Here is a 14,532-nt window from a genome sequence, read left to right on the forward strand (position 1 = left end):
ATTCAGGTAATCTTTGGTGTAGGAAGATGAATTTTTTCAGAAGGCCGGACCTTTGAACAAGTGGCTTTTCCAAGGGTTTGTCAAACATGGGCAATCCTTTTTGGACCAAACAGCGTAAGTAAAATGACTTTAATAGCTGAAACGTGGATTTGCTGTCTGTGCAAATGAGCCAAATTCCTGTTTATTACAGACTTGCTCACATCTGGGTGCTGGAACAAAGCCAGGGCGCCAGAAAGAAGAGGAACAGGCATTATACACAAATCTTATCCCCACTCAGGGCAGTCCTAAAGAGCCAATTGGTTACACATTTGCATATTGGTCCCATAATCATTTTAGTGAATAAGGAGCAGCGTTGAGGTAAAGGACACTTTATCCAATGGCCCCCAGATGTGTGTTATAACAAGACTCAACTAATTGTGCGGGCTTCAAAGTGTCTAAAGGTAGCCTCTGTAGTTTATGATCAGGTGTTTTGCAAGTCACGCTTTATTAGAGGAGCAGACTGACATAAAACTGGAAGGATTTACATATCTTTAGGTTAGCTGTTGCTGATAGGATTCATTCTTTTAAGTTGTAATGACCACACCGCCCTCACCGTACTGTGAGGTCAGTTTAGAGGCATGTTTAGGGGGATTTTAAGCTGATTGTGTGGGGTTTTTTTCGCTGTTTTAACTCAGAAGCCTCATTAGTTGTAGTACGTGGTGCTCAGGATTTTATACGTTTTCATTTGAGGGACTTTCCCACTTCAGACAGACGGGGCAGCTCTGAGGCGCTTTAGGCCGCAGTGCCATGGCGGCCGCGGTTGCCATAGCAACCAGCCGCGGCGCACTGTGGGCTGGGCGCGCTCACGTGAGCGGTGGGGAGGTCACGTGACGGCGGCCGCGATGGCGGCGGAGGAGGAGCGGGCGCTGCTGGGCCGCGATGGCGGCGGCCGCGCTGCCCCGGGCTCCCCCCCTGCCCCCGGCTCCCCCCGCGCCCTGCCCGCACTCTGCGACCCGCGGCGCCTGCCGCACCGCCTCCTGGTTCTCGGCTTCATGTGCTTCCTGGGCTTCGGTGGGTGATGGGGGGTGTGGGGGTGCCGGGCAGAGCGCTGAGGCCCCGGCGCTGAGGTGACTCCTTCTCCTTGCAGGCAGCTACTTCTGCTACGACAACCCGGCCGCTCTGCAGACGCAGGTTCAGCGGGTGAGTAGCTGTGTCCTTGTTGCTGAGCACTTCTGCTTGGGTGCTTACTCTGTGATTACCTGGAATATTGTGTGTAGTTCTGGGCCCCTCAGTTCCAGCAGGACAGGGAACTGCTGGAGAGAGTCCAGCGCAGCCACCAAGATGCTGCAGGGAGTGGAGCATCTCCCGTGTGAGGAAAGGCTGAGGGAGCTGGGGCTCTGGAGCTGGACAAGAGGAGACTGAGGAGTGACCTCAGTTATCAATAATGTAATGGTTATCAATATGGAAAGGGGGAGTGTCAGGAGGATGGAGCCAGGCTCTTCTCGGTGACAACCAGTGATAGGACCAGGGGCAGTGGGTACAAACTGGAACGCAGGAGGTTCCACTTAAATATGAGAAGAAACTTCTTCATGGTGAGGGTGGCAGAGCCTGGCCCAGGCTGCCCAGGGGGGGTGTGGAGTCTCCTTCTGTGCAGACATTCCAACCCGCCTGGACACCTTCCTGTGTAACCTCAGCTGGGTGTTCCTGCTCCATGGGGGGATTGCACTGCATGAGCTTTCCAGGGCCCTTCAACCCCTGACATTCTGGGATTCTGTAATTGCTCCTTTTAACATCCCACTCCTTTATGTAGGATATGAAGGTGAACACGGCTCAGTTCATGTCGCTCTACGCTTGGTATTCCTGGCCCAATGTGGTTCTTTGCTTCTTTGGAGGTTTTCTGATCGACAGAGTGTTTGGGATACGGTAAGTGTGGTGTTAGCATCGCTTATCGTCAGTGGATGGTAGAGTTAAAGTGTGTGTGAAACATGATAGTCAATAATAAGACTTTTTCAAATTATTTGTATATGATCTAGGAATTTCCATTGACATATCAGAGCTTCTTTCCCTTTGTGGCTTAAATAAAGTGGTTTCAAAATTACTGATGTCTGTACTATGTTTTTTTAAATGAAGCTGTCAAGCTGTGGTATGTAGTACAGAGAACTTTTATTGAATTTCAACCTCCCCATTTTCCTTCCTGTAAGTCTAATATAGTGTTTTATAGGAAAAAAAAAGCTTCTAGCTATGCATTAAGTAATTTTATTTTTCTTACAGGTTGGGCACTGTAATATTTAGTGTCTTTGTTTGTGTCGGGCAGGTAAGTGCAGTTGAGAGGGTGAAGGATGATACGTGTCTGAAGCTTCTCTGCGAGGGGTGAGGTGGGAAAAAAGCCCAAATGGCTTCTGGCTCTGTGTGTATTTCAGATGGGAGTAGGCAAAGAGAACTGAAATGGGAGAACCCTGAATTGTGTTGGGGGAACTGGGGACCTCAAAAGATGAGTGAAATAAGAATGTGAAGGAAGCGAATGTTGTATCTGTTTGACGTGAAACTACCCTGTACGTGTGTTGGGACAGGGTGTGAGGATAAAGGTGAAGAACGACTTGAGGTGTTTTCTGAGTGTGGTTTGGGGGGAAGGTTGAGTGTTGTGTAGCCAGCAGGATGATGCATAGAGGGAGCAAAGGCGAAAAGCTGGGGGTAGGATGTGTAGTAGAGCAACTGTGAGGTATTTCTGCAGGTCTGGGAAGGGAAAATCACTTTTCTTTCTGTTGCAAAAGGGTTTTAGTTCCGTACTTCAAGTATAAAATTATAATTTTTCCTTAAATGTTTATGTGACAGGTGATTTTTGCTTTGGGAGCGCTACTTAATACTTTCTGGCTGATGGACGCGGGCAGATTCATATTTGGGTAAGTCCAGGAGAGAACAGCGTGTGCTCTCTGGGGTAAGGACTGTATTCCTGTGGCCTAGAAAACTGCTCCTGTGTTTCCACTCAGAGACAAAATTGTTGGATTTGGGGCATTTATAAAGTCGAGACATACAAGACCTGCAGTCACATTTCCAGTCCAACTTACAGTTAGAAAACAAAAAATAGGGCTTTGTAGGTCTTACTGAATTCAGGAATTATGAAGCTACCCAAATAAAGACATGCAGTGAGCTGATAACACTGTGCTAGTCCTCCTTTTCTCTTAATTCTTACTTTTCTGAGTAAAAAGAACTCTTGGCGACAACAAAGAGAACAGGGCTGCTATGGTGGCAAGAAATGAGGGCAGATGTCAAATTGTGAACGTGCCACAGCATAAAAATGTTAGAAAATCTGACCAACTGTGTTGGCGGATGGGCAGATGACTCAGTTAAATTCAGATTCCAGGTAGTGTATCTGCTTTTGGTTTCGTTTGGTTTGGGATCGTACCGCTCAGTTCTTTAATGCAGAAGAGAAATGAGTAACTTCTATGGATTTAATTTCTGTAAATGACCAAGAGCAATTATAATAGCTCTTAAAATACTTAAAAATACTTAAAATACTTTGCACTCTTAATTATTCTTAAAACACTGCAATTGTCTTGTGAATTGTCTTCAAAACGCCTTGCAAATATGCATTAGATCTACCTGCACATAGAGAAATTTCTCTGCAATGCTGCCAGCAATGGATAGATCGCTTCCTTGTTGCAGTTAACGTGTTTTCTGTCGTGCCTTCCTTCTTTTTTTAGAATAGGCGGAGAGTCCTTAGCGGTGGCGCAAAACACGTACGCGGTCAGTTGGTTTAAAGGGAAGGAGTTAAACCTTGTGTTTGGATTACAGCTCAGCATGGCCAGAATTGTAAGTGTGAAACTGGATGGCTTTAATTCATGGACTTCAAGGTGTGCGCAGCATTTCTAATGCTTCCTGGAGAGTTTTAGTTATAAATGGATATGACGTTTAAAGTGTTAAAAACGTGTGGTAAATAGGCAAGAGATACACAGGGAAAAGGGTTAATAAGATTTCTGAGAAGCTGTCAAACTTCCACAGCATCCTGTGGTACCTCCAACTACGGAGGGTATTTTCCTCAGTATAAGAGTGTGAGCTGGTCACAGCTGGGTCTGGGTTGATGTTGAGGCTGTTGCTAATTAGCAGTTGCCTCATCTCAGCTGAACTGTAGTTAATTGAGTGTTGTTAACCTTGGGAGTCAGTCCCTTCTCTGGGGGCAGAAGGGGAGGAAAAAGTGCAAGTGCTTTTTCCTGATGCAACTCAGGTGGGAATCCCATTTTCTTTAACGTGTCGTATTAAATTCAACTCAGTTTATGAGCTAATGCAGTGTACGATGTGGATTTTGTGGCACTTCTAATGTCTCCATCTAAACGCTGTTGTACAAAATTTCAGATAGTGACGGTATATTATTGTCGCAATGGTCAGTTTATTACAAACACTGACTAAACCAGCAGGGAATAACTTTATCATTGTTGCTGGTGGTTTATGTTCCCTGTGTAGCATCTTAAACACTGTTCAGTAAGCAGTCTGCCTAATGTTCTTTTTGAATTAATACAATTGTGAAATACATTCTTCTTCATGTGAGTCTGTTCTGCCTAGGGGAGCACAGTGAACATGAACATCATGGGATGGATTTACTCCGGAGTTCGAGATCTTCTGGGCTATACTGGTCCCAGTACTCTTGGCTTAACTCTCATGATAGGTCAGTAGTATTCTGAATTGATGTCACCCCCTGTTTGAGGCTTCTCAATGTGAACAGCACGCGTACAGGCTAATGATTTCTTACTCACTTGAATGCAGGATGAATATATTTGAGATTAGGAAGAGCAATTCAAACAGTGTTTGTATTGATGGCTCATATTCGTCTGGCGAGCGTGTGATTACTGCATCCGATAAAATGCTGTGTGATTTTTGTTGCTGCCAAATTCAAGTTTGTATCTTATGGAGATGAAACGTTTAACATGCTTTGAGTAAGAGACGGACTTGAAAAATTTTCTGAAGGGCATCGTGGCAAAGCTGGTTTGTAGTTGTCCATGTAAAAGTGAAATTTCAGCTCCCTTTGGATCCATGTTCTTTTCCTTCAGAGCTGTGGGTATTAATTATGGCCCTGGTGTTGGTAACAAGGCTCAGGCTTTATTTCTGTGGTTATGAGGTACAAATGAGCTTGGCTCTGCCGGGTGGTGGTAATGTTTTCAATAAAATAAACGTAGCTCCATGTTCGCACTCCAGTTCAAGGCACATGTCTCATGTGGCAGGCTTCAGTATTTATTACACTTTTTTATTTAATACACCTTACTCTTTGAATTGTATAACTATTGATTCCTGTACATAAGAGGCACTGGTGTTAAACTTAGCATATCTTTACCAATCTGATAAAACTACACTGTGTTTAAAAGCCAAATTACTGCTTGAGTCACCAACTAAACGTTGTGTTGTCTCCTTGCAGGCGGCGTAACGTGTCTCTTCTCGCTGGGCTGCGCGTTAATCCTCGCTTACCTGGACAGGAGAGCGGAGAAGCTCCTTCATAAAGAACAGGGGAAAACGGGTGAGTGGGGTGGCTGAACCTGCCCCAGGCTTCGTTCTTTCAGTCTGTAACAGACTCTTCCAGGTACTCTGTCCATGTTTGCATTTTATGGAATTCAGCGGCTGCTGCTTAATATCTTTTTCACAGTTATAGGTTTAATCATAACTATTAGTTCATTTTTATATCAGTAGGAAATTTTACAGCTTTAAACACCAGTTTACAGGCAGGTGCACTACCTGCTTTGTTTATAAAGCATGTGGAGAGCCTCCCAGTTCACATCAGTTTGATCCGTGCCATTGCCACTGGTACTTTGTTTTGTTGGAATTGGTCTTATTCCCTTTAATAGGTGTACAAAACCTTGCGGCTTTTCCCCATCAGTGTGTGGTGGGTTGAGTTTTCTGTGTGGGAGAGTTTAGACCAGTTAAACTAAACTTGAGACCCAAGTAAGAGCATATAACGTGAGGCTTCAGCCATGAACTTTGTGGATTAACCATCTCCTTGAAATAGTAGCTTGTGTTAATTCTGCTGCAAAAGACTTTGAGAGGCTTCAGAGAACTTGCCCATCCAGCTTAATGTGGGAGAAACAATTTATTCTTGGCTTTGGTGCCGTTGATTGTGTGTTCTTAATCAACTCCCACTGTGTGAACTTTATACAAGAGAGTAGATGGTGGCAGGAATGTGTCCTGTGCTCTCCTTGATGTTTATTCAGTGTGGCTGAATTTCAGATTTCTTACGCTGACTGAAGCAGTGTTGTCTCTTGTCCCGCTCCAGGTGAAGTGATCAAGCTGACGGATGTGAAGGACTTCTCCTTGTCCTTGTGGCTTATATTTGTCATCTGTGTCTGCTACTACGCAGCGGTTTTTCCTTTCATTGGCCTTGGAAAGTAAGTGTCTCTCACTTATTTAGCTGTTCCCCTTGAATTGGGTTGGAGGTGCCGGGATCCCTGTGGTGGGATGGATGCTTATGACAAAGCTAAACAGCTCTATTTAAAATTTTTCTGTAAATGATGTCTTTACTTTGTCTAGCTTAATTTTTCTTTCATGTCACACAATTGTGCATTTTTCTGAATGTTTTTGTTTTTTTTTTCCAGAGTTTTCTTTATTGAGAAATTCAGATTCTCATCTCAAGAAGCAAGTGCAATTAACAGGTATATTGTGGTTGACTTCACAAGTAAGCAATTAACAGGTATATTGTGGTTGATTTAACAAATGCGCTGCTGCGTTCTGGGGGTGTCTGTATCTTACCATGTGGGAGGACGTCTGGGATCTGCTCTTGCAGGTGGTGACTTGTATTTAAGTGAACACAGATTTCATGTGGCCTGAGGAATAATTGGGACATGTGGGTATATTTTAAATAGGAATATCTTAGATGTTCACATTGAGGAATTGGAAAGAAAAGGCTCTGTCTGAAGGGTGTTATTTTGGTATTTGGTGATTTCCCTCTGAGTGATAGAGATAGTTAATAGCAGCACTAAATGAACTACATTTTCCTAGTTTGTAGATGAATTTGTGATGTGGCAACAAACCAGAACACTTGCTGGTATATGATTCCAAGAGCTCTGAGTATGTCACGATTTCCTTGCGTGTTGAATCTTTTCATGTCCTCAGACCTTTGGGGAATTTTGAGTCGTGGATTCTGTTGTTAGGGATTATTTTGTGTGTCTGCGGTTTTTCTTATTGCCTCGCAGGTGACAAGGGAATATGTTTTACCTGGAGACACCAGTATCGTGTAACAGCTAAAGCTGCCCATGGCTAGCTGGTGTTCAGATCTCTTATTTTTGTTCTTTTGTAGTATTGTGTATATCATATCAGCACCCATGTCCCCAGTCTTTGGTCTCCTGGTGGATAAAGTTGGAAAGAACATCATCTGGGTTTTATGTGCTGTCGTAACTACGCTTGCTTCTCATATTATGTTGGCTTTTACCTTCTGGAACCCCTGGATAGCAATGGTAACTAATTCTCTGAGACTTGTAGCTGAATATGATAAGAAATGGAGTTGAAGTTGAATTATTCTGTGTAATTTGCCACTGTTTTCTGAGTGTTCCGTCAGTCCTCAAAACCTATTCTGATATCCATGGCTTTAAGAAGGATGTATAATACTATGTGAAACTGAGTTTAAAACTAAAGGTGGCGCAAAAGCAAAGAATGCGCAATACAGGCAAAACTACGGTGAGGTGTCTGCAGCCACTTTCAGTGACTTTAAACTGTCTCTGATGTGCTGTATTGGATAGTGGTAAAATCTTTGGTATTGATTTCCCCGTCCTAGGGCGGATTCCCTGAGAAATTGCATCTGAACCTCAGGTTTACCCACTTAAATACAGCGCTCACCAGCGTATCAGGGTTAAAAATGGGGTCTTTGTTTTTCAGGTATTTTTCTAGTGAGTTGCAGCACTGATCTTTGCCTCTGGATATTCAAGTCAGGCTCTTTACTTAATGCCAGCTAAATACGATTTAGTTTGTGGGTCACTCGTGGATAAGATTTTCTGTCTAAATGTGCATGTTTATTTAGAACCAGATTGCAAAACCTGTTACTTTAACTCTTGTCTTTTGGGAGAAGAGGGAAAGCCAACCTGTTAACTTGTTAGAAGCTTACAGCAAAAATGCATCTCATGTAGCATCTGTTTCCGTGTTTCTTCTTTATTTCCCCAGTGTTTGCTCGGAGTGGCCTACTCGCTGCTGGCCTGTGCCCTGTGGCCCATGGTGGCCTTTGTTGTCCCCGAACACCAGCTGGGAACCGCGTATGGCTTGTAAGTACTTATGTCTGTCTGTCCTGCTCTGCAGCGACCACGTCCTGATACTGAACCACTGCATATGGAGCAGTTCTAACAGTTAGCTGTTAATAGCTCCTCCAGGTTCTGTCTGGAGGGTGATCTTGTGTAGTTTCAGGACGTGTGTGTGTGGTCGATGCACAGAAACTTCTGCAAAACTGCAGAGTTGCGACTGTCATATGTCATAACGAACAGCGAGGAGTTCATCTTATTGTTGAGTGCCACTAATGGTGTTTTCTGTCCCAATAAGTTTCTGCTCGGCGGTAACGCTTTGTTTCTGTGTTAGCATGCAGTCTATCCAGAACCTGGGGCTGGCAATTATTGCCATAGCAGCGGGGATGATTCTGGACACGAGAGGATACTTGTTTCTTGAAGTCTTCTTCTGTGCTTGTGTTTGCTGTAAGTATTAACAACATTGACAATGGATTCTGTACTTTCAGGAAGCTTTATTAGGCTTTTTTCTTAATATTTCCTGTAAAACAATAATAACTCCTTTCTTATGCTTAGATGGAGATTTCACTTGGGGCAACGTTGAAAGTAACTCAGGCCTAGTGAAGTGTTCTGTGGTTTTCTTGAAGCAATTTAGTGGAAGTAGTTTCAGTGTTTTGGAAAGAAACAGTAGAAGGGTGGGTGAATGATACTCTTCCAGGCTCTGTTTATGAGGGCTGTTATTAATATAACTAAAACTGAAATAACCTTTTCTGAGCTACCATGCTACTTAGGACCACAGCGGAACATTCAAAAGCAATTGAGACGCTGCTGGCAAAAATCTCTACACAATTAGAACTGTCATGAAAAATCTTACTTGTTGCTTAGTTGTATGTTCAAGCTGTTCTTCTGTTGTTGTAAATTTATTGTCAGCTAAAACACCTCCTTTTTTTTTCCTAGTGTCACTAATAGCCGTAGTCATGCTGTACTTTGTGAATCACTTCACCGGTAGGTGTTTTCAGCTTCTCTTGACATCTGTTTTTATCGTAATTCTTGAAATTACCAAGCTGGTAACTTCAACTGGAGTTGTAGGGTCCTGTGGCAGGTGCTGTAGCTCATGGCTTTGGTACCAGGAGCATCTCTGGATGCGGCCGGTCCTTGTAGCATCATCTTCGCTGCTGCTGTAGTGCGTAAAATTCCTCCACTGATTTGTCAAGCGCTCCGAGAATGTCTGTAGTGAGGTGTGATATCAAAGATATAATACAAAAAGTTCGATTTTGCTAAGTTTCAAAGTGCATATTCTGTTGCAGGTGGCGATCTCAACTGGTCTGCAAAGAAAAGGGAAAAATTGCAAAAAGTAGCTGCGACCGAGTAAGTATAAAGAACAATGAAGAGCAGTGTCCTTATGAAATGTTTAACGTGAACTAATGAAGTAGGTGACTGAAGTCAGTCTCTTTGGTCGGTCTGTCATTTGTATTGAATGTTCGTTCTTTCTTACCAGTTAGTAGCAGGATTTCCTATTCCTGCCTCCTGTGAATGAATAATTAGAGGAAGCAGCAATTAACCAGGTGTCATTTCCTAGCACTCTTTCTTGCTATTTTTCTTCGATGGCTTTACAGCTGAGTGGAACCGAGATGTGTTTAAAAAATGTTGTATTGCTTGTTTAAAAAGTGTTTTATTTACATGGTGGGTACCTGACCCAGTCAGCACAAACGTGACCTGCGTTTAATGTCAGGTAATGCACGGACCAATTCTTTTTAAGTGTCATTAAAAGCTGGATCTCTCTTTGGAAGACACTGCACTCCAGTCATGTCCCCTTCACTTTCTGCTTGCTCCTCTTGCTCTTTTGTTTAGAATTCTTCATTTAACTTGTCTCTGAAAACCGTGGCTTGAGCCTAAATTGCAGCGCTAATGTGAAACTCAGTTTGTGGTCAGATCTGTATCATAAATGTTGTTCATTACAGTGGAAAGTTTCCATTTTTAGAGAGAAAATGGGGCAGGGTATTTCAGTCAAGTGGAATCCATTTCCTTTGAAAGGAAACTGAACACTTGAGGTGGGCTTGGGGCAGAAATTACTCAAATAGGCAAATGTTGAGAGTTTTGTCCAAGTAAGCAAATGTCATTTTGCAGGAGACTTGGATGTCTTGCTTCTTCTCTACAGAAATAAGTACAATGGTGCTTTTCAGAATAACAGCTTTAGAAATCCTCTTCCTTGGTTTCAGCGGCTTAGTTTGTCTCAATGACCTTGTTGAAGATGATGCTTCTAGTAGTGTTGCAGCACCTAAAAATTGTGTTACCTTCTCCTAGTTCTAATTAGTGCTGTGAGGATTAAAAAAAAAGTGCATTGGAGACTGTAATGTCAGTGGGGATAATATCTTAGTTAATTTATTGATTATTCTTTTAATGTATTTAAAGCAAGTGTTTATTTGCCTAAGGGTACAACTCAGTCTCTAAGAAACCTGAGGTTTTGCTTTTCTGGTTTGAGTTTGTTTTGGTGAGAATGTGGCGGAACTGCTGGAGAGGGCAGAGTATGGTGCATTTTTTGACTCTGGTCATAGCTCAACATTTGTCATGTGAAGGAAAGCGAATGTGCAGCCGTGTCCCAGCTTCCACCAGAACATCTGTAGAATTCAAGCTGCTTGTCTGTGAGCAACACTGATTTTTTTTTCCTTTTGAAATACTTTCTATTCTGACAATAATTCAGCTCAGTGAGTCTCTTCACATCTTGAAGTTCACTTGCCTGTAATGTTGTTGGAATCCTTTACTTTTTTTTTTTAATAGATAACTACATTTCACCTGCAGATATTCTCCATCTCACAGCTTATATATAAGTTTGTTCCAGATAAATACTTTGTTAATGAGACACCTCTTATAAATGGACTTTATGGATTTCTTTAGAACTAGGCTTGTCCATGTGGTGATACTTCAGTTAGACTTGAGAAAAACAAAAAGTCTTGTCAACAAAGTCTGGCCAGGTGACTTGTGGTGGGTGTAATGTGGGTTTGGTTCTTGTCCTAATTCCTGGGCTTGTTACACATCAGGAAAGCTCAAGGAAGCCAAAACCTCACCAGACGTGGTGAGCACAATGGCTTAGTTGTAATGAGTGTCCTCTTTGGGCCAAAAGGTCGCAGCCGGTTTTAAATACAACAAAACCCACCTTGTACCCAGGAGCGAAGGAGTTTGGTGTCCAAACAGAGCTGCTCTTTGCTCTGCGTGGCCGTGGGGTGTGGAACGCTCCCAGAATGGCCTGTGAACTTGTCTCCGTATTAGCGTGTGCTGTGGGGTACGGTGTCTTAGAACAATGGTTTCCAGTAATTTTTATTACAATGTGTTTTGCAGAAAAGAAATTTGAATAGCAAATACCATCCAGAAGTGGGGAGCGTTTGATCAGCATCATGTCAACTTGAAGAATTGTAGTTTTTAGTTGGGTGGTCAGCACTGGACAAGAGTCCTTTGGAAAACCCCCAGCACGTTAAGTTTGTTTTCCAAGAAATGGCTGAATATTCTGCTTTGTAAACAGTTTTAACTAGTGCCAACTCATCTCTTAATTTGAACAGAATGGGTTCACGGTGTTTTTTACCTCGTTTAAGCTCTGTGGCGGGAGCAGGTACTCTGCAACCCAAGACAAACGCGATCAGCTTAAGATAAAGCGTAGTATTAAGTGTCTTCTATGTGCAGCACGACGGTTTTGCTGGGGGTGGAGATTTCTTAACGTAACGGCACTTTATGTTCTGTAATAAGGCTCAGTGCCCTACAGAGCTTGGAAACGGGTCCCCGTTACTGCCTTTGTCACGGTCTTAATGCAAAACTCTGTCTTAAACTGAGTGTATGTAGAGCTCTGTTCAGTCCTGTTACTTTTAAAGACTTAAGTGAAAAAGGAGCAACGATGCTCTGCTCAAATCTTGCCTCCTTTGCCGGAGACTGCTGTTAATTCCGAAGGCTGCTGAGCAGTCTTTTGTTTGCTTTCTTTGATGATTGATTCTTTTTTGTATTGTAATCTTTATTATAAGGAGTGAAAGCTTGTTTAATAAAGCGATAGTAAAAGTTGGTACAAAAGCTCACTGGGCACGTTGTAATCTGTGAAAAGCAAAAGGTTTATTCTTTCTACCAAAGTCTTGGAATCTAAATAAAAGGAAACTGCAGAAAACAGCCTCTCTCTTTCTTTATGCGGAATTAGAGTAATCCATACTCATCTTAGTCTCGTTTAATCTGATATACGGTCTCCATCTAGAAACATTACAAGCTTTTTCTGGTTATTCAAAGTAAAGCTGCATACACAAGATGAAGTTGCTTGGGTTTGCACTCCAGAGTGCAAATAGCTTAAACCAATTTTCTTTTCCAGAGCAGAAGAACAAGAGAGACTCAGACATCAAAATGAAGATGACTTGGCTAAATTACAGCCAAAACCCGATGGCTTTAGTTTAAGGAATAAATACCTCTCCAAACTAGGCGCTCAGGTATTAGTAACAAAGTAGAGGGGTTTTAATAACTAAGAATAGAACAATTAGATGTTTATTTTAAGAACTTATCGTTTCAAATAGCCAACAAATCAACCTCTGATTAAAATGCCGAATGTGTGCTTATTCTCAAAAATGAAGTCTCACCAGTGGTAATTAAAAATCTAATGAAGAAAATGGAAATGAATCAATGGCTGGCAAACCAAACAAGTCGAGGAGACTTATTATGATGCATGATTTCTTAATTTTATCTTTTTGCAGCTACCAGATAATTATTCTTCCTGTTTATCGACAATGGTACACAGAAGCGTGTTGAAATAGCATCTTGCCCCACCGAAGTTCCCAGTACACAAAACCTTGTTTCTGGTACTCAGAGCAGCGCAAGCAGAAGGACACCCTGCGCTTTTCTGCAAGCCTAGATCCTAGTTTTAAAACACTTGGCTTAAGCTCCCCCTCCGCACTGTGCGTAATTAACACAGATACCGATGAAGAATCATCTGGCTGTTTATTTGAACCCTGAGCTACGTACTACACCCTCCTGTCTGAAATACTCCGTGAGTAGCTCGCGTTAATAGCAAAGACTTGATTTCTTCAACGATGTGTGAAATGCGGAAGCTTCGTTTTGGTAATTGCTGTGAAATGAGCCCCGATGTGGGGATGAGTTATACAGCTCCTCAAGTTGGACGGCTTGGTTACCAGCTGGGAAATGGTCTGGTTTGTTTTTCTTATAGAAAAGATTGAAGAAAGATGACTTTTTTGTTTTGGTCCAAGCAAATATTTCAGAGGAAAGCAGATGATGCAGTTTCAGTGTTACAGTTCAAAAAGCGCTGGCCCTGGAATTTAATACCAGGTCACAGGCTTAGCAATAAACCTCATGTAAGTTCTGGTTAATGTGAAAATTGATGGTTTTTTAAGAGATTACGGCTAAAAAGGATGGAAAGAGTTAAATGCAAGAAATTAAGTCGGGCATTCAGTGGAAAAATGTTCAGATTTCATAATGAAACTTAACGCTTTTCCCTAATTTCAGGGAAGGGCTTGTTGGGGAACAGCTGGTTCCCAGTAACTCCTGCAGAGTGATTTTTCCTGGTTTTTGTTACACATAAAGACTCACTTATGTAATTGGACAAACTCCGCCTAAATGATACTAATCTTAGTTCAAAAGGCAAGAGCGTCTGGGTTGCTGGAGCAAGAATTGCTGCCATACGGGTAGAAGTTCACGTGCACAGGGTGGGTGAGTTTCCTTGGCTCATTTCAGGGAGTCTTCGTGTGCCATAAGATGCTTCGACTAATAGTTTATCGTAATTATGTTACATTATACCTCCATTATTTTTCTACGTACACTAATTTAAGCAGAACTTCTGGAACTTGTGGTCTTCAGATTTTTTTTTTAAAGATACTTTTCAGTGGAGATTTCTTTCATGTTCCTGAAAGATTATCTTCCTGAAAGACTAAGCCGGGCCTAGTTTGGTCCATAGGAAAATGAAGTAGCAGGTTGTGAACTCTGCTGAGCTCGCTGCCCAAGAGGAGCAGTAGGCTGACTTGGGATATTTAGAATCTTTATTGGTGCTTTCTGTGCTCCCTTTGAGAACCAAACACTCGGAGAATGGTTGATGCAAATTGGTTTATTTTTCCTTGTAGACTTGTGAATTCTGGGTCTTTTAAAATAAAAGCTTTCAATGGAAGCTGGCACCTGTATTTTTCCTTATCTGGCTGTTGGGTGATACGTCGTTGCCCTTGGTGGTTGTTGACACTTATGCATACAGTATTTTTATATTAAACAAGCATGACTTCTGCTTTCCCCTGAGAAATACGTGGAGTTTCTGGGGAAGTGTATTTTTGAGGATCCAAAGGCAAAGTTTCCCCTGGTTCCCTCCACTGATGGGTTGGTTCATTTGTCTTTCCTGGGGAGGGATTTAGAT

At 42.4% G+C, this 14,532-nt stretch overlaps 1 protein-coding gene across 2 annotated transcripts; it reads left to right on the forward strand.

The window, feature by feature from the left end:
• Positions 1-866: 866 nt before the first annotated feature.
• On the forward strand, positions 867-14,295 carry MFSD1 (major facilitator superfamily domain containing 1). 2 transcript variants are annotated; one of them, XM_082055323.1, is made up of 17 exons: positions 867-1,050; positions 1,127-1,179; positions 1,790-1,902; positions 2,251-2,293; positions 2,812-2,879; positions 3,681-3,789; positions 4,537-4,639; positions 5,384-5,482; positions 6,233-6,344; positions 6,552-6,608; positions 7,253-7,409; positions 8,110-8,207; positions 8,515-8,627; positions 9,117-9,164; positions 9,467-9,527; positions 12,499-12,613; positions 12,875-14,295. In XM_082055323.1, the coding sequence occupies exons 1-17, from the start codon at positions 882-884 to the stop codon at positions 12,932-12,934; spliced, it is 1,578 nt and encodes a 525-aa protein (XP_081911449.1). In that variant the 5' UTR covers positions 867-881; the 3' UTR covers positions 12,935-14,295. The 2 variants fall into 2 exon arrangements, with proteins under 2 accessions (XP_081911449.1, XP_081911450.1); XM_082055324.1 differs by lacking the exons at positions 12,499-12,613; positions 12,875-14,295 and adding an exon at positions 11,496-12,459.
• The last annotated feature ends 237 nt before the right edge of the window (positions 14,296-14,532 follow it).

The sequence above is a fragment of the Streptopelia decaocto genome, assembly GCF_964273445.1.
Source record: "Streptopelia decaocto genome assembly, chromosome: 6".
Taxonomy (NCBI): Eukaryota; Metazoa; Chordata; class Aves; order Columbiformes; family Columbidae; genus Streptopelia; species Streptopelia decaocto.